This window comes from Agelaius tricolor, unplaced genomic scaffold (genome assembly GCF_023055355.1).
Source record: "Agelaius tricolor isolate 1412-34295 unplaced genomic scaffold, bAgeTri1.0.p SCAF_12, whole genome shotgun sequence".
Lineage (NCBI taxonomy): Eukaryota > Metazoa > Chordata > Aves > Passeriformes > Icteridae > Agelaius > Agelaius tricolor.
The window spans coordinates 20,826,977-20,848,130 of NW_027269272.1; the positions used below are offsets into that span (position 1 = coordinate 20,826,977).

Sequence of the window (21,154 nt, forward strand, 5' to 3'; positions counted from 1 at the left end):
ATATGTCAACTGAATTGTCACAGAAGAAACTATGTGAGATCCACAACCATAATTCAGAGGCTCCAGGTATTAGCCCAGCACTCCCACCAGCCTCATCCTTCCTACAAGCATCCCTCAAACCAGTAGCACTCATACATCAGCAAGGATAAAGTGAAACTCTAGACACAGCTTCCAGATTTTGAAATGTGCCAATTCATAAACAGATACTTAAAAAATTATAGACATTGTGTAATTAGATTCGCATAGATATATGTGAGTGTATATCTATATCTATCTCCTATGAAGTATTCATAGATATAAGGTTGTAAGGTTAATTAAGATAAGTACAATTTGCCACATCATAATTCACATAAATACACTTATTTTAAGGCTGGGCATTTCAGCATATTTTCAATTGGATTTGATGATTTTAGAGGTCTTTTCCTACCTAAATAATTCTGTGATTCTGTGTGTAATTTTCCAGTTAGGCTCAGTAAAAGCTGTTGTTTCCTAACTCTATTTCACCACAAGTGACAGAGACAAACGACCACGTTACCTCAAGAGTTCCTTTGGCAGAATAAGCTGCATATGAGTACAGGAGGTCTTGGCTGTGAAGTGTTTTGGGGTCTGTGCTGCACTGTTGTCCACTTGGATAAAAGCATTCCCCACTGTTTTGCAGAGTTACTGTGTTTGAAGAGGGGCCTGGCAGGTCGAGCAGAACGGAGTAATTCACCAGCCGGACATCGTCCAGGCCTTGGGAACGCCACTGACCCTGGATTTTCACTGCAAGGTCTGCATCATCTTCTCTGGAGAGCTCTAAAAAATCTCTGAAAAAAACCCCACACAAGTAAAGTTTAGTTTATTTCCCATCGGGACTCCTTTAGCTTAGTATGCATCACTGCATGACTTTATTAAAAACATATCATCAAACATGCAAAAAAACCATGCAACTTTCATATTTTCTTACTAAGTATGAGACAAAGGCAACAGCTTTTTGGGAAATAAAAGTAAGAAAAAAATGTATGTATAGGAAGCATATCCAAATGAAAAAAAGAATCCTATAGAAATTATCACAGTAACTGTTTTAAAATCCACACATCATTTGCTTATCAAATTTCTAAAAGAGCATAAATTTAACCAATCTTTAAACACAAAGAAGCCAATCTGAAGTCACGTCTCAAGGATGTCAGGGAGGGCATGATGCTGAAAATTGGTTGTAATTATATAGTTATAATTACATGTTTGGCTTAAATTCATCAAGGAAAGGGTATTTACTAAGCAGAATGGAACTGCTCCCCCAGATGATGGGGAGCAGGTTCTTGACATTTCCTACCTGCACTGAAGGATTACCTGAGCCACCAGCTTGGCCAGCATAAGAGGCAAACATGGGAATTATTTTGGCAGTATCCACTGATGGTCAGTGAGAACTCAGACAGGTTGGTCTGGGCTGGCATCACTTTCAATACTGGCTGGCACAGGGACCACAGGATGAAGGCACCAGAGGACCACCCTCCTCCCCAGCACATGCCAGAGAATTCCAGATGCTGAAACTATTGACATGATACCTTCAGAGGATGGGACTGCTGAAGGAGCAACTGAAGGTTTCCCCTACTTATGCAGATGAGCAGTCATGTAAGCAAAGAAGGACAGAAATAAAATTTATTACTCAAATAAAAAGCACTACCCACGTGCAGCACAAAAAGCTTATGGAATATTTGCTGAATTCTGTGAAGTTGGGATTTTGGGGATTTTGTTTTGTGTGTCTACAAAGCTCTCAGGACTGAAAAGAAGATTAAGGATCACAGATGTATGATTTCCAAGCACAGAGATACTGACACTGCCTGAAAGCCTTGTCCACAACCTTCTCTTCACAACAAGGCCACTAAACCTAACTGCTTGGAGGTCCTCAACAGAACTTCAAAAAACACCCTGGCAGTCTTGCACACATCAAAAATAAACAGTTGAATAATGTATAGTCTTTTTAAGCAAGCAGTATGTATCTGAGAATCCCACCAGGTTCTTTCCAGGAGCCCCTGCAATATCCAACACCAGCTGAGTGCTGCAGGTGGGAAGCTCCTGGCTAAAGGTGCTGGCACTGCTTCCAGAAGGGGCTGCACTGCCCCCAGGGAGAGCCCCAGCAAGCAAAGCTTATGGTGGACGTCAAGCACAAGGGCTCCCTTCTCCACCCATCTTGTGGTTGAACATTTGAAAAATGAACATTTACTGCCTAGGCAACATCGAGGCCTTAAAAGGGGAGAAAGTAAAATTTTAACACCTATTAAACCTAGAAATGACTCAAAAATTACCTACTCCACTGAAATGCCTAATGCCCATCATCACATTACATGGGCAGAATGATTATTCCAACATGCAAAAGGCTTCTTATAAACAGACATATTTTTGTATTTTTTTTTTAATAAAATATATTTATTCAAAGCAATATGCTGTATCCCTGGCTTCATTACTCCAGCAAGGCTGTTCACACACAAAGTTCAAAATCTTTACAACAGCACTGGCCTTATGTTGGGACTTCAGGGATCCTGTCAGGAACAATAACTGTCTTGCAGATTTAATGTTTTTAAATTATCTAAAATAAGTCTTCAAGCAATCTACAACACACAGATGACTTAATCCAATCTGCAGTATATTACAAGTTTCCAATTTCATCTCCTGTGCCTGCTAATGTAATGACAAACTTGGGCAGTGCAGAAATAGAGAAAGTTGTTTGATTAACACAATCATTAATGGAATATCTGCATTTCCCTCAGGTGATAGAAACATTAATAGAATAAATAATTAAAGAAACTTATCCCAGGCCAATAGGGTTATGGCACATTGTAACCAGAAGTATTCAGTCACAATAAAAGGAATTAAGCATTGAAAGAGGAAGATACAATAAGCAAATTGCTCCCTTACTAATAGAAGTTACTTTCCCCTTCTTAATTAAATCAACATGTCTTTGAAACTTTTGTGACAACATTTCTGATTAAGTTACAGAAATAATCCCACTCACTATTTACTCCATAATATCTTTATAGCATGTTAAAATCAAATTGCAAATTATGAGCATACATTATTTTACAATAAATCAGCACATATTAGACCACTTTGATAAATCTTATGAACAACACCAGGAAAAATTTTTCTTCCCAGACTTATTACAATAGCTGACTTGCATTTGCCTTTGATGCTGACAAGCATGAACTTAAAAGTCAGTGGTAATTGAACTAATTTTTTTTTTACATACTAATTGCATAACAAGCAAAATATACAAAACCAGTATCTCCTAAACCCAGTCAAATTCATAAAATTTTAAAGTTTGGCAGTTCAGCCTGGAAGAGTATCAACACTTCACATGCACGTCACAGTTCTTCTTTCCAAATGCTCAAATAATTTAATTCCTAGAATTTACAGGGCTCAGGGACTCCCAGAGTGGATCTCAGCAGTGGGGAGGAGCAGCCCCTCCGGGTGAGGATGTTCTCAGCTCCCCCAGCAGCTGCATGCTCAGAAGGAACCAATACCAATGCAATTGCCAATTTCCATTTACAGCACTGCCTCTGAGAGCTTCAGCCAAATGCTTGACTCCCTTTGGTCACATTAAAAAGATGCTTCATTCAGGCATTTTTTCAGGTTTACTCAATGGGAATAACAACAAAGTTTATGGGCACATCTCTGTTGCTGTAAATTTACATAATCCAATGAAGTGGAGCCACCACAGACTGAAGGCTTGGTCTCAAGTCAGAATCAACACTAATAAATGTAAAAATGCCAGTCTGAACACTCCTGTGCCTTTATAGGATGCTCTCAGAGATTTCCATAAATTCCTGATCTTTACTTTCTAATACAGACCAGTATGGAACTAATGTACATCAGAACAGGACATAAACTCAGTTCTTGAGCATTCTCTTCCATCTCAAAAGGCTCAGTTCCTGAACTCAGAAAAAAACAGGTAAAATTGCACTTAAAATCCAGAAAGTTCACCATCCTTCTCTTGAATAAGGTAGAGATTTCCCACTTTGATGTGATGAAAAGATCACCACTGTTGAAGATTCAAAGTCCTTAACCTAGAGTAATAATTTTAAATATGTTGAAAATACATCTGTAATAATGCCAGTGGTTCTGCAGCCTCTGCAGCATCAGAAGGCTATTCTTCACCAGAAGATTATAAAAGATAAATGAACACACACACAAAATATACAAATTTAATTTTCAATTTGGTAACCACGGGGAACACAGACCTGCCGTGCCTTAATGGAAAGTCATTTGCTGGAACAGCACTTTTTGACACAGCTTGCCAAAGGAGAGCACAAGGTATTGCAAATAAGCCAGCTGGGACACTGAACCACCACTCAACAGATACTGAAAAATTACAACAGGTCACTGCAACAACCAAGAGATGGAATAATTTAACTGTATAACACAAGTACTTCTCAGATAACCCTATTAAATTGACATAAAACCCCAAGAAAAAAAAAAATTGGAATTGCGGAAGGATTCTACAGATTCAATCTGAAAGATCTACAGGGACAAAAATTCCCCACAAATACGTAAAACTTCAAGTGTGGTTGGTTTGGTTAGTTTTTTTCTTTTTGGATTTACCACCTGTACTGAGCATGGGGAACTGCCTACACTTCCTGGCCTACTAAGAAAAAATAATCTGAATTCCAGTTTTGCAGAGTTAGATGTTTAAGTGCCTTATTCCCATATTTTGACTGTAAATTTCCACTGTTTTCTTCCAGTTCACCAAAATTGTTCATAAAGCAGCTTTTTAGATAAGAGCTAACAACAAGTGCCATTTTGGAATTTTTACAGATTGATTTTTCAGCTGAGTAGTTGCTCTCAGATCCTGTGAGTTGCAATGACTGGTCATATTTTGTAAAGCTGCATCAGATCAAAGTGTTCTCTTGTCTAACACGACGCTCCCAACAGTAACTAGTAGCTGATAATCACAGAAGAATGCAGGAAATTCATCACATGGGGTTATTCCATTTATAGCCTCTCATGCAAATATCATTTTTTTTTCAACCTCAAACTTTGTCCAGGCTGAGTTTTAAAGATATTTTCCTATGTGGAGGATTTCAGAGCTCGTTTCAGCCCATTAAGAGCCGAGCTGTGGTACTCACACACACCAACTGCTCAGCAGATGCAGCAGCAGCACTGCCCACACTTGCAGAAAGAGGAGTTATTTGTGTCCATCACACACAGTGTGCACACACAGGAAATGCTCAGGAAATACCACCTGCCCCAGCCACATCTGCTTCAATTTTAATTACATGTTCCTGTTAATTAGGGCACTCCTCTGGGCTGGTCTCCAACCTGCCCGGTTGGATTTCACATGGTCTGAACTGATGGCCACTAATTTGCTGCTCCCAAAATACAGAAATAAATAAATTCAGGTCCAAGAGAGGGTAAATATTTATCAGGAGGTGAGAGAAACATGCTCACAGTGCAAAGAGGTGCATGCAGGATGCTGAAGCACCTCAGGTTCTTCAGGTTACATTGCAAGGTCACCAGCACCTGCTGCAGAAAGCTGATCCATGAAATGTCCTCTGTCACATCTACCATCAGCCTTCAAACATTCTGGATACTCTGGGCATATTTATAATAATAATAATAATACTAACAATTAACCCCTGCTCATTCTTGGGTAACAACTTACTGCTTTCACTATCTAAGGGAATATTTACAGAGCTGTACCACAAATTTTACATATTTTACAATATGTATTTTAACATGCTTTAACATAAAGAAGTACAATTCAGGCTTTTAAGGAAAAGGACTGTGATTCATGGCAGCCTTTATTCTCACAGACACAGAATAAATTCAATTCATGAAATCATAAAAAATAAGGAATGTCAGAAAACAGAATGCCAGCTCTAGATTTGGTTGTGCAGTTCTCTAGCAAAAAAACCCACTTTTTAATTTTTATTTTTTAAAAATATTATGTGTACTGTGGCTTTCAGGTATTTCCAATAAAAGGGTCATGCTCTCTCTTTAGAAAGTCATACTAAGAGAAAACAGAGCAATACTTTTAAAACAAACTTTACAGTATTTTTGCACTGTGTTTAAGTCCACCTGAGTATTAGACTTTCACAGGGGTACCTGACCATATGTATCTTCTCCTATTGTGGTATAAATTCATGCAGAACTGCTCCAGGGCAAACCTCTCATTTTCCTGAGAAGTTCTTTGCCATGGGATTGAAAAACACTCTCAGATCTCAGCCCCTGCTGGCTCCCAAGCTTAGCTATTTTGTACATTTATGCTTCTTCACTACAGGACTACCAAGTTTATTGCTCCTACCCATCACATCAGTCAAATGCCTTTATACCTCTTAAATAAAACTCATGGGGACAGTTCAAATCTCACTTTCCAACACCATGATCCAAGCCAAACTTGCATTCAAGGCAGATGGTGGAAGGCATTGAAAAATGACTGATTCCCTCTCTGACTCCACAGTTTGTTGGAAAACAAGCAATTCTTTGTTCCTCTACACTAAACATTGCAAAGTCATGAACTGGCCATAGGTGATCCTTCCAAAGCTTTTTAAGAGATGTGGATGTCAGTTATGTGACATTTAGCCAGCATCCAAATCTTCCAAATACTTCAGAGCATTAGAGGCCAATATGAGACAAGCAAATCACTCAAGGGGGGACAGGTAGGCAGAGACAGAGCTAGCAACAGGAACCAGACTGGCTATTTACACTTGTGGCTTCAGTTATCAAAGAAAGAAAACAAATAAACCTCAACAACATAAAAAAAAAACCCATACAAAACGCAGATGGTTATCACTATCCACTTCAAGAATAGTAAATTAACCACAGAACACTTTACACGGAGAATGACAGCTCCAGTCCCTCAAATGGACTATTTTATCAGATCCTAAGACTTAATTCCACAGAAAGAAGAGAGAGAAAATAACTTTTACATTGTGCACTTCAGCTCTAAAGAAGTCACTGCCACATTCCACTGTTCCCTTTGGTTACAAGAATGACACACTTTCTTTCTAGCAAAGTAAGGAGACCTTGCTTCTCCCTAACACAAAACTTCAAATGCTTACCACAAACTGGACTGATCTACTTCTCATACATTTATTCTATTTACTACAATAAATGGCTTTCAACAGATGAGCTGTTGGTAAAAGAAAAGTTATTTCAAAACATGTACACAATGAAGATATCTACACAGGAAACCTCTTTTATTATTATTAAAGGAACTCTTGTTTGAAAGATGATCTCTCAAAATGATTCCATTTTCTTTCACAATCAGTAACATGCCCATAACTACACTTTTCTTATTAACTTTCACAGTTGCTAAATCTCAGTCACAAGAGACAAGTTTTCCTCTATGGTAGAGATGACAGTGTGCATGCATAACATCACAAACTGTATCTTTGTACAATTCCATCTAAAACATTTTAAACAAGCTGCATGCTTTAACCTAAACCTTTATTTTGGGCATACAAGGATATCTTAGCCTCTGCTTTATATAAAGCAAAGGGAACAGATAATTTTATTCAAAGCTTATAGATCTAATTATTTAATGAAGAGTTTTACTCTATTTTCTCCTAATGGAAGGGAAGCAGCAGCTCCCAACAGCTGTGCCCTGCATTTTCCAGCAGGTTACAGCGCCGAGGGCGATGTCGAGGAAGGAGGATGGGGAAAAGACAATCCCTCACCTTGAAATGTTTGCATATAACCCTGCACTCGCTGGCAGAGCACTGACCCAGCAAAACTTCACAACCATATCATCTCCTTTTCTTCCCAGACCACAGGGAATATGTCAGTGTCTCAATAAAATGTGACCAGCTGCATAATCAAGTCCAAGTGGTTCCTTTTACTGTCAGAGACAATTAGATTTACTTCCAGCAAGAGACCATTTCTGTGTGGATGTGAATAGCACTGGATGGTTCTTTTTCTATACAGAAAACCTATTGATCAAAAAAAAAAAAAAAAAACCCCAAAAAAACTTGAAACTTTGCTTTTTATACAGGAGATCTGCAGATGAAAAAAAAAAAAAAATCTCAATACTGCTCAACTGGCAGTATTTTATTCCTTTCAATGGCCAATCATTAGACTACACGGTGAACTCTAAAGTAATTACAATGAATGTGTCATTCTGATGGCATTGGACATCTTTATTGGAACTGTATGATTTAACTTTTAAGTAATTCCCCAATTCTCAAAGGACAATGAGGAATTAAAGAGGGCATGCCCACCCTCAAAAAAACCAAACCACAAAACCCAACAAAAAAACCCACAAAACAAACAAACAAACAAAAAAAAAAAAAAAAAAACCCAAGCAAAACCGCAACAACTTAGCACTGTTTAGAAAAGCTACCTATTATTTAAAGATTGAGGATTACTTAGAATTAGATAAATCCCAAAATAAATGTTCAGTTTTTAGAATTTGAAAAGAATCTAAAAAACTTTAATTTCTTTAATGAATTTCAAGAAGTTAACATTTTATACAGGAAAACCTAAGACAGCCACAAGATGATGCCATGTAACCTTCCTGTTATCAGCCTCATTTTTTTTATCAGCATATGTTAATTTACCAATGTGATTCAAATAGAACTGCAAAGATTCCTAGCTGATATGTCAGCTTGGATATTTTACAAAAATATTTAAAAGTTCAGTAGAATGTATTGGTTAAAATGAAAACTGCAAATTAAAAGAAAAAAATAGGAGAAAGGGTAAAATACCATCTCCACATGCTTATGTAAGCAGAGTGTTATCACAAATGCCATATCACATGGCTTAGTTCTGATAATCTCCATCTCACCAGCTGAACTGTGTTTCAGATGCATTTGTTTTTATCTGAAAACACTGACAGCTTCCAAGTGACCCTTCAGTTCTAATATACAGCTGAGGAAATCAGCACTGATAACCAAAACCCTGTCCTGAAGTTATTTACACTGCGCCGCAAATCCAACTGCTTGTGGATAAACTAAAAGCTCTCTCCAAAGGAGCAAGCATAAAATCTTATAAAGCCAGGCTTGGGAAGGGGCCACAGGAGATATTTGGTTTGAGGCAGGCTCAGCTCACCCCACTGCCACTCCAGGCATTTGTTTTCCTGCCCTTTTATGAAGATATAAACCTCTTGTCCATCCTAAATATTCACCCTGCTCTATTTAGACATGCTGCATTTTCTCCTTTCCCCCACTCATGTGAGAACAGACTAATCTTTGTCTCTCTGCAAGTTTTTTTTTACATATATAAGGACTGCTCTCATGGCCTTCCCTCAATTCTCCTTGTCTTACAATCAAATTTCTTCAGTCTTTTCATCCTTTTCCTAAGAGCTACTGCTCCTGATATCTCCAAATGCCCTCCCTCACCTCTCCTGGCCCCTTTCCAGCCTGTCCTTACTCCTCTTGAAGCAGAAATTCAACAAAAGGCCATTCTGAATATGCCATTTGCACTGAAAATGAAGGATTAGTATCCAATTATCATCTGCCTCCATAAAATTCAATTATTATCCTTCTGCTGTCCTTTATTTTGATTCCAACTCTGCCCCTCTGCAGTGAGTTCATCGACTCCTTCAGCTCTGCTGACCTCCAAGGGGCCTCATCATTTCATCACTCATTTGCTTCAGGAGGGAATGGTCCTGAATCCATCTCCATGGACTGTATAAAACAGGTCAGACTTCCAAAGTGCTGAGAATCCACTGTGAAAAATGCATTCACCTGCCTCCCACCCCAAACTAAAAAGTTCCCAAAAAGATAACTAAACTTAAATGCTAGACTTCCAGAATTGTTCTATCTGCCCCACACCAGATTTCACTGTACACCAGTGGGGACACTAGCAGGATAAACTTTTTAAAGTAGGCAAAATGCAAAGTATTTGTTTGGTCAGTCCTAAGCCTCTACTGATGTCAAGTCTGGGGCTGATCAGAGGTTTGGATTCCAAAATCATCACTCCATTTGCAATGAGCATGCAGTAATTTTGCTCTCAGTACAGCAAATAACCATCTGCACAGTCCACTTCAGGTCCACACAAAAAGGTCCTTTCTGTCCCTTCCAAGGCTGATCAACCCACGTCATCTCTGGGGCACTCTCAGTAAAGTTCACACATCCCTGAGGGGCACATTTATAACACTTGGGTGTACATGGCAAAATGCAGGTGCCACAGTGAAGAGATATTTAGAAAAGTGATAGAAAAGGGACCTGACCTGCTCCTTCTCCACCTCTTCCTTTGGCACATTTTGTATGCAACATTCCCAGTTGACAGTGGCACGTCCAAGAGTACCTCACGTCCCCCAAAGCCCCCAAATTTATCCACGTTTCCTTGTCCCTTGTAGACTTCCCTCAGACTTGTGGTCCTTCTCTAGCTGAAAATAAAATAAACCCCACAAAGTGTCCCCACAGCAGTGGATGCTGTTTTCAGGGAGTAATACTTACACTGTCTAAGTCACTTTCAGCCTCTCTTATGATCTAACAAAAATTTCAAAGCCTGTTTTTAAGGGAAGAGAGCACAAATAAAAGACCAAGAGAACAGCAATATGGAGATGTTCAGGAATTGGAATCCAGGCTGAAAAATGTCCCCTAATTCAGCACAATTTGATGCACAACCACCTGAACTGCTCACTGCCAGGACAGATGGATGTTGCAGTGCCATGATGGTTCAATCCAGAGGCCAGAGTGGGGTGGCTGTTGCTAGACAGTAAAAGTGCTCTGGTCCAAAGCTGCAAGGTCAATTAAATCTTTGGGGGGGAGGAAAAAAATTAAAAGCAGAATTATTATATAACAATGGAGAACTTTTGTACATTTTTTGTCTCTTTTTTTGCAAATATGAGTCTGAGTTTGCTCTTGATATGGTGTGTTAAGGAAGTCACAGACAGACATGAGGACACAGAAAAGGATTCAGAGATTCATCAGTTGAGCAGGTTTTTACTGGGTACTCATGAATAGAACACAGTCAGGTTACCTCTACTGCAGAAAAAAACCCAAGTTATCTCCACTGCTTCTTATGTCTACTATGAAGACAAAGTCATCTATTAAACTATCAAGTAGCTGGAGGAATTGTGGGAGGCAGATGGTCTATTTGTTATTAGCATGTCATGACTACTCGTATTCTTGGTAACAAACTACCCACGTGGACTATGCAGACACAACATTTCACCCCCATGTTTCTTAAAAATCTGTGACATTAACACATATGACACACTCACTGGCATATAAAAAGGAGAAATATCACAATGAAAAAAACAGTAAGGGGTTCAAAGTCTAAATAAATTCAATCAAGCTGAATCAGAGCAGCATCAGACTTTTTAAGCAGGGGACAAAGAAAACATCAAACCACAACTTTTGCAGTGTAGCCACAATCAAAGCTGTATGAACAGGGAATAAAAAAAGAAAAACAACTGGAAAATAGTAGCTATACCTGAAGCAACAGGCACTACAACAGAGGTATCTGTAAAGACTGTGTTTTGGGGAAACTGAAGATAAATTGAATTTTTGTGTTTTACTGGAAACCTTCAGAAAACAAATCCACCTTACTTAGCAAATGCAGGAACCCAGTGAGTGTTTCACTGCAGCCTAATGGATATTGTGTCCCTTCTTCAACTTCTCCTTCCACTCGCCCCCAAAGTGGTTCAGATTTACAGCCCATATTGAGCCTATTCTCTGGCACTTTCATTGCAGGCAGAATTCAGCCAGAAAGAGAAAAACAGGACTGCAAAAGACTCAACAATTTCTGTGCATTTCTTCCTGAGAGCAGCACACTGAAACAGCCAGTTCTGGATTTTGCACACATTTACTTTAATGAGCTGATTGGAATTGTACAAGTGCAAATCCATACGTGGGTGTTATTTTGAAGTCGTTGTTCTCTTTAATGAGGAATCATTGCAGGCTTTTCTTTCTGCACATTTTCTGCTGGCTGCAAACATCCCCACAAGCAGTGTCCAGAACTCCATTGCCACAGAGCAGACACACCTCACCCCTGCAAGCTCTGCCCCAACCACAATTAAAACCATACACAAGGACGCTCATTTTAAAATACAGATGCCTAAATTTGTATCAACTCCTTCAGTTTCTTCCAGAGCAGACACAAGGACAATTAGGACAGCACTCACTTCTGAATTTTGGTGAGATGCTTCAGCAAATTACTTTGCATTAAAACTTCATTCTACAAGCAACAATCACTATGAGACCTGAGCAACTTGGGGTATGCTAGAAGGTAAAAAGGAGAAGTGCATTATTCTGAGTCTTGCTACTGAGGAAAATAAAATTTGGAAATGCATGCAATACTGAATGATACAAATAGTGCATTTTATTAAATCTGATCTCCAATTAAAACAAGTATCACATGTGGTTAAGCCTTAGAAACTTTTTTTTTTTTAAATCATTGTAACAGAGAGCACAAGGGAAGATGCTAAGCATATTTTTGGTGAAGTTAATAGTTTTGTCAACAAAATACAATATTAGCTATGATATTTATGTAAGCAATATCTTCCAGAGCACCAACAGGATTTAGGAAAGCTAAAAGACTTAAGCTTCTCTGTGGAATTGCATGTGGGATCATCTTTTCTACAGACTGTTTGAAACAGCAACTTTCCCTAGCAATCAGTGGAAATGCTGCATCAATGCAGAGTCTGGGTGCACACAGACAGAGCACAAAAAGGCTCCAGTCACCCAAATATGTGCCAGTCACTGTGAATTTGGATAAAGTTTGCTTCTGCATCTTTCTCAGTGAACTCTACTATGTCAAAGCTGTCAAACTCTGCCTGTACCTGCTCTCCTTTCTGAGGTTTTGTGATTTGCTCTGGGATGTGGGCGTGGAGGGGGTCACCTCATGTCACACACATTTTTTCCATTCATGGGAGCTTTTCTAGCACTTCTCCTCACCATCCTCCCCTTCCCACTGCAAAGTGTGCTCTGGTTACCCCAGCCTTTGACGGCTTCACATCTGCTCTCCTGCATTCCCACATTTCACTCCTGAAATGTCCCTTGTCAGCTCCAGCCCACTATTCCCCTATAGCACACTCCTCTGTGTGCCAAGCTGACAGGATCAGCAAACAAATAACATAATGCATTTGAGCCTTGGGACTGAAAAAATGACTGATGAGCCAAACACACCTTGAGTGGAGAAAGAAAGAAAGAATTCAACTTGACAGGGGAGCTGGACCACGTATGCCTCCCCCAGCCTTTCATCCTGCATATCACAAGATAAACACTCCAGAAGCATTGGCTTATAAAAATAATTTACTCACAATATCCAGATGGTGAGTGGGGAGAGGAATAGCCGAGCTGCTGGAAGTGTTTTCCCACCTTGTACTCAGATTTGAAAGTTTTAGATAAAAGTGATGTCACTTGAGGTGACTTGGCAATCTGTGCCCACAGGTTTGCTCTCTAGGCTAGCACGAGGTACAAATTGGTATAATTTGGGTAAAATATTTTTCTACATCAATAATCAGGTCCTAAATTTTAATTAACAGTATTACTCATAGACCTCCTGCATAACACAGCACCTTTCTTTTGCAGGATCAAATACTAGCTTATTTTGGATTGTTAGGGGATTTTTTTGGGGGGGAGGGGGGAAGTCATTATAAAATTTTGTATAATTCTGTTATGCAAGGCAGATGTGAATATTTAGAGAGCTGAGAAATAGAAAATGAGAATAATCTTGCTCTGCATCATCTTCTGTTCACCTTGGCCACTAATATTAGGAAATGTGATTTAATGACACATTTATATGAAGACAACAACAACTTTATAGCTTACTATACACTATATTGCTAGGATGCATTTCTTAAATCATCAACAAAATTACCCTCTCTAGCTATGCATTTAGTCTACCTCTCAGCAACTGGAAAGACTGAATTAATCACATTATCCACAGCCAAGATTTCTTTTTACTTTTTTTAATGGACGATTAACATTAGAATCTCAGATCCATATTTAGACATATAAATAAATAAAATCTTGAATTAAAAATGATAAGCACTGAAAATTAGGTCACCTACGTAGGAGCTTTATTAAAGACTTAAGTACAGTTGAGATTATTTCCTCCTCAGTTAGAACATTTTCCCATGGGACACTGGCAACTCCATAGCATCAGGCATTTCTAAGGACAAGACATTTCCCAAATGGTTCATTCTCTTCTACTCACTCAGGTCTCAGCCCAAAGTCTCAAGAGCCCAAAGAGCCCAAATGCTCTTCCTTCCAATATCTGCTGCCTGATCAGTGCTGCAAACCATCCAATAAATTCACCCCCCCCAAAAGGATCCTTGTCCCAAGCCCTTCCCTACCCCTCTGCCTCCACCTGAGAATTCCTGTTTGTTCAGCTCTGCTGATGGAACAGAAAATCCACCTCACCCAGGACAGTCTGGGGGGATTATTTACACAATTTAAACACTAGATATTTGTTAATTGAGCTAATCCACCAGATAGAAAAATATTTTTGTGTAGCAAGTCTTCTCCCTAAGACTAATTGCAATCCAACATCACTCATCTTCCAGGACTTTTGGGGCACACTCAGTAGGCAGTGGCTATTCTATTTCCTGAAATGAAACTAGCACATCAAAACCTTCTAGCTGAATGGGCCTGACCTTTGTAAAGCAGTGCTATTAATAAGATAAAATAAACTGCAGGACTCCAGCAACCAGGTTAAAACTCAGTAAATAGCCAGGAGACGACATGAAATGAGACCAAGTGGTCTGTGCGTAATGAAGTAGAGGATACCCTGAAATTGAATCAGCTTCCAATAGCCGAGATCTGCTTTTAAAATACAGAGATACATCTGCATTGGCAAATGAAAAGGCAAAACCTGTGCTAAAGGCTGTCAAAGGCACCCTGTTTCTGTCCATTTGTACTCCAGAACAATCACGCATGAAATAATGGCTGCTAACATACAGGTTTGTGCATGCTGCCAGATTAAGGAGAAACCCCCAACCAGAGGAAAATACCTACTTTTCTTCCTATAAATGTGCAGGTCTCTTACATGAACATATCATTGTAAAAACAATTTTCACAACTGCATTTTCTTAGTTCAGAAGTCAGGGAGATATGTAGAATATACCTAACCCCCCAGGAATACCTGGTAACCCATGCACATCTGTGTGCACACAGCATCAGCTGCTGGCACTGGAAGGAGCCTGACACCTGCTTCATCTGCTGCTGCTATTTTCCTGTTTAAGGCAGATTGCAGAACACCAGAAGATTTCAGTGCAGCTCTTGATGACAGCAAGATGTCTGGAACACAACCTGCTTTCCCTGCCCCTGAACACTTGTAGCTCAGCTCCACTTGTCTCCTGCCAGCTGCAGCACAAACCCCAGGAGACTCAGCTACCCCAGGCTGCTCCAGCCTCATTCACCACAGCCTGGCAGAGACACCCACAACAGCTTTTCAGCTGCTGATAGACGATTACAGAGGAATTTTCACTAAAAATATATATTTAAAAAAAAAAAAAATCAAATTAAAAAAAAAATAAATCCAGTGTCTAACAAGGTCAAAAACTTAATGTAAGCTCCTAACATGACAAAATTACAGGATCACCTCCCATACATTGAACTCTGAATCTCTGGGTTAATTACAGAGCAAAGCTGTGCCCCTGTACTGAAGCCCCCAAAGTTATGGTACCACACAAAGGGTAAAGTTTAAATTAATCAAAGTCATTTTACATTCTATCTTCACACTCATCAGTTGCATAATGTGACAGAGACATTCACAGTACAAAACCCCATCAAATGCTTCCAGAAATTACAGCATTATTGCCATATGCTTCAAAAATCTTCTAATGCAAAACCAACTGTAATTCCTTTGCAGTACTCACAGGAAGTGATCAATTCAGAGGCACTAGTTTCTACCAAAAATATATTTATGAACCATTAATGTACAATTCACAAGGAAGTGATCAATTCAGAGGCACTAGTTTCTACCAAAAATATATTTATGAACCATTAATGTACAAAAGTATATTTATTAAGCAACCTAACCAGTACTTTGCCCTTACTCCAAAACCAGATGGATCACTGACATACAAAATATTTTCTTCTAAGTAGCCTCAAGCAGTAGAAAACTACTGAATTCTTAGACATCTTCCTTACATAACTAAAAAAAGAAGAATACACCCAAAACCATAGAAGCCACTTACATAAAAAGGTTTAAAGAGCCTGAAATACACCAAGAGGTGAACTTAATCTGATTAGCCACATCCAGTCAAGGATTTCATATTATAACAGGTTGCATGATCAGATAATTCCTGCCAACTCTATCATTAGAAACATTAACAAAATGAAAGGTTGCACTTGTCAGCTAATGAGTGCAATGTTGATGTGGCATCACACATATAATCACAAGGAGTCAATACGTAATTTCTTTTTTTTTGAGAATGGGAGACTATCAGTAACACAAGAATTTTAACACTGTATTTTTTTTCCAGCCCCCAGTCCAGGCACACTCAGGAAGAAGTGGTAACTGAAACATTCAGAAGGGTTTTGGGATTCTTGACTGTATCAATTATTTACTCCTTACAATACCCAGCCCAAGCTCAGAACATCCCCCAAAAAAGGTCCAGTCACTACTTCAAACATATAAAGCACAGCTTTTTATATAAAATAAAGCAATTTCAGAAACAGAAACTGGAGAAGAGGAGAGGAAGCAAAAGGCACAACATGCTGCCAAGATCCCATTGTGTAGTACCAAGTCTCATTTTAGGCATATCCATGTAATGTGACCAACTATCAGCAAGATTTTTATAGGATATTACTCAGACAAGCAAATAGCACTTGAAATGTCATGCATGGTTCACAGTGGAGCCTTTTCCTCCAGCTTTATTCCCAAATTCCTATAGAAGTGCCTACAGCAACAAATAAGAAGTTTCCAGCCATGCAAATCTGTTTTGCATTTAGTCTCAAGTCTTAGCTCCTGGAATACTGTGACAGTGTCAGATTTTCAGCTTCTATTAAAAAAATATTTTAGCTGTTAGGATTACAAAGGAGACCGTAACAGAAATGAACCCAGAACACTCAGCAGTCAGATAAATTAAAAAGTATTCCTATTTAGATATAATTACTTTCACTGCTTGAGCAAGTAACAATAGAAAGCAGATGAATCATTTTGCCTTGTGGTGTTGACAGTACTGCTTTGTGCAGTATTAAAAACAAAAACTAAGGTGTTGAGACAGTCTCACAGGGTCTGGATGCCTGCCTGCTCTGCCAGTGATGAGCAGCTCTGGTGCCAGCACTGCAGGGTCCCAGCAGCAGTGTCACCCACTGCCACCCAGCTCTGCTGCCTTTGGGGTCCCTTTCCAGGTGGCACCTCAGAGCACAGAGCCACAAGAAGACCTTCAATACACACAGGGCTGTGGAGGCTGCCAGGAATGGCTGCACTCCTCAGGTCTGGGCATGTGAGCTCAGTGAAAATAAAAGCAGTATTTGGAATAATATTTTACTCCCCTACACCTCATGCTTCCTGGACAGCTGCTGCATGGCACACCACAGGAGATGTGTTTCTGTAAAGAGAAGAGAAAACCACAGGGGTCTGGAGCAGTGCAAACCCTGAGCCAAACCCTCCTTTGATTTACACTGAGGGGAGGAAAAGGATATAATAAGAGATGGATAAACCTCTCTCGCTTGCTATAATATAAAGAAAACTATTCTAAACAAGCCTACTCTGGAAACCCCCTAGGCTAACAATTTAATTTCTGACTGCAGGGATATTACCTTGTTAAATCAACAGTCAGTGAAAGGCTTTTACTTCACCCTGTAAATGCATTCTCAGTCCTTCTCTTTGCCACTGTACTCCTGCCACCAGATGGAGGGCACATCATGTGGCACTTGCAGGGGAATGAGCAGGGACAGCCACAGCCCTTCCTGTGGCTCTTGACTCGTTCCAAAGAATTAATACAGTTTAAAGTTACTGTGTGCACTGAGACTGGAGGGAGTATTTGGGCCAGCAGCATGAGGACACAGCGAGAAGTCCCTCACACACCGTTCCTGGTGGAAAAGCCATACAGCAGTGGTTTTATGAGGAATAAAGTCATTCAATTGAAACTGTGCTGAGAATATAACAGTAATTTATGTAGTTACCAGTTACAGTCTTTAGATTAGGAGATGATAGCCAGCCAATGCAAGATTTATTCTTTCAAAAGGCATTTCTTTCTTGAAACAGAGGGCAAGCAAAGGAGTGTACAATTGTGCTCTAAGCATTGTTACTGCAGAAAAAGGAAAAACAGTTTAACTCTTCAGCCATCTGCTATAGCATGTTCCTGCTAATTTAAGACACAGGAAAGCAATTTTGATGAAAGCAAAAAAATTATTACAACTTCAGTGAGAACTCAGAATCAGCTGAAAATAGGAGTGAGAAAGCTTCTATTTATGTCTGGAAAACTCCCATCTCTTTCTTATTCACCCAGTCTTTGGAACTGAATAAAATGTTTTCTTCTCCTGTTGCTTCTGACAGATTAAGAATTCCAGAGCTGCCCATAATTAATTTTGGCATGAAGGTAACTACCCTTGCACAGTCTGCAAGACAAATGAAGTGTCAGAGAAAGGCACCCCAGAGTAATTTGTTTCTTGCCTTATCTACAAGAAACAGGTGTAATTTTTTAACAGGTGTGATAGGACAGCACTAGACAGTGACTCATCACTACCCAGTAAATGGAAATGTAAGAGAAATACTCTAAGCACTAAGTAAGGAGTAGGGAGGAAAATATAGAAATCAATTAGTAAAACAAAACAATCTCATGCCCTGCCCAAAACCCCAAACACACCTTAGGTGAGCATCACACATCCCAGCCATTATGGACGTGGAGGATCTGCAAGGAAGCAGCCAAGGAAATTCTGCTGTTTGGAGATCCTGGTGCTGGGCTTCAGGGGGCACAAACATCACTGTCCCAACAGCTGGGACTCAAACCATCCCCCCAGCTCCAGGGCTGTACAGCCTGGGACAGATCAGGACATGGCAGCAACAGCAGTTTGGCTTGCAGGATGTGATCAGCCTGTCTTCTGGCAGCTCCTCCCTTGGGACAGGCAGGGACCCCAACACTCAGGGTGAGGCAGCAAGAGGGGTGGCCCAAATTCCCACTGCTTGATTCCCTTTCCCAGAGAGGAGAGCAGGCTGCCAGCAGCACAAAAAGCCACCAGCAGGGACAAGGCCACGCAGGAGCAGACTGGGCTCCTGGGATGCCACCGTGGGATTACCAGGGAGAGACGTTGCTGTGTGAGGTGGGATGTTATTTATTAACACCAAAAGTACAAACCTGTCATCCCCAAGCTTTCCTTTCTTGTTTACCTCACCTCTCCCCTATCAGCTTAAATCCTGCTATTCTCTCTCTCTTTTCTCAAGTCAAGATTACTTTTGGTTGTCTTATCAGCCTCCTCCAGACTGATAGTTTCAAAGGCAGATATATCCTCAACGTGTGTGTCTGACAGGTTTGGCCTCACTTTTTATGACACCTCTGCTGACAGCACATTGCCACCACAGATACACACAGCTGCAGCTGAGCAAGCCCAAGGACTCTGCAGCCAGGAGAAACAAAACTTTTCTTCCTTTTATATGAAGATTTCCATTGTGACCTTTCCACTAAATACAAATTATGAGCCCCAGTGAATTTTATGCAGTCAGAATGTGTGAGTCAGTCAGTACAGATGGAAAAGGTGGGCAAAAAGCCTCAATTTCAGTCAAAAATTGAAATGAAAATAACAACTGAGTAGTATTAAAAAGGTCTTACCCACCCTTTTACCCTCCAAAATGTCATTTTTCAAAATTTCTATCAGCTTTTCCTGGAGCAGAAAAATAATGGAAAACCATTGTTTCCACTCACTCTTTGGAAATCAAGGTCAATCACTCTGACACACACAGTCCTTATTCTTGGACTTGGTGCAATTAGAGTCCTGTCTGACACTCCAGCTAAATCCAGATTCCAACTTCCAAACCCAGGAGATCCAAGAGGAGCTGAACAATCAACATCTGTTACCATTTTAACAGCTGGGAGTTCCAGTGCTCCTCATTTCAATTCAGTATTGCCTGAACACAAACTGAAAAACACACCTGGAAGAAAAAAAAAAAAAACAAAACACCCAAAACCCCACATTAAATTCACAAAGTCTACCAAAAGTGTTAGTAATTGCTCCAGAGTAAACAGAGAGTGAAGTAAGAATTTAGGAATATAAGTATGTCATCAAAAAGTTGTAAAAAGCATGGATCTCTCAATTAAGCCCAAAATTACTTTTGTTACCCATTAAGTTCACAAAAGCATCATTAGAAGTCAGTCAAGAAGCAGGGGGAGGAAAATTACCAAAACCCTCCTGGTGACTAAGAGGTCTTCCAGAGAAAAGCAAGAATGTTACCTGGAATCAACATTTTCAGAGAACTTTCACACAGGGTGTAATTTTCTAAAGCTGCCAATATGACACATTCAATACCACTGATTAGATATTGGGAAAATAAAATTTTAAACAGTTTTAAATAAATGTATTCATTTAAAGTGGTATTAACACTAAAACCAGAAGAAAATAATATTCTTATATACACCCATACAAAGAGGTAAGGATTAAAACTGGAAGAGCATATGCAGCAACTTAGCCAGGTGTTATCCACACCATGTTAACTTCAAATTTCCATATTACAATGACAGCACATCAACTGATTATTATACATGTGTTCTGCTGATAATTTTCCACGTTATTCACCTGAATACAGCTGATTCATTAAACTTTGTGCTTTTGTTTGGCTTAGTTTGGTTTTTTGGGTTTTTATTTTGTTTTGTTTTTTTTTAATTAATAATGTCAGTGTGGCTAAAGGCAGGAAAAGGAGAGGAAAGATTTCTCATTTTCAGGTTTATTGATCACCAAAGGTAGATTAGCAATTACATTATCAACTGGAAAGTAAAATCAAGTCCCTCTGAAATCCACAAAAATCTGGTGTGTATTGATAAAAGGAAATAGTTTAAAGAAAATTTCAAATGAGTGTCTAATAGTTATTTCTGTCAAAACAAGCAATCTCTTGGACTTTATGCACTCATTGCATGAGCTGAATATGCAGTAACTTCTCATCTGCTTTTTAAGTAATCTGTTTGAATTTAAGCTGAGTTTAAATGGAATATGAAGACATATTTCCTGTCTTTTTAAAATAAGCAGTAATAAACCAATCACTACAAATTCAAAAGGGAACAGCTGCTTATTAAAGAACTAGCACAGTACAGGTCAGCAATAAAAAAAGGTTTGTTTCATTAAAT

The 21,154-nt window shown here is 39.4% G+C and overlaps 1 protein-coding gene across 1 annotated transcript in view; it reads right to left on the minus strand.

Moving 5' to 3' along the window:
• Positions 1-21,154, minus strand: part of NAALADL2 (N-acetylated alpha-linked acidic dipeptidase like 2) — a 406,939-nt gene that overhangs the window by 181,151 nt on the left and 204,634 nt on the right. Inside the window, exon 5 of the mRNA XM_071438045.1 lies at positions 536-806. Within this exon, the coding sequence (XP_071294146.1) occupies positions 536-806 (271 nt within the window). The remainder of the gene's footprint in view (positions 1-535; positions 807-21,154) is intronic.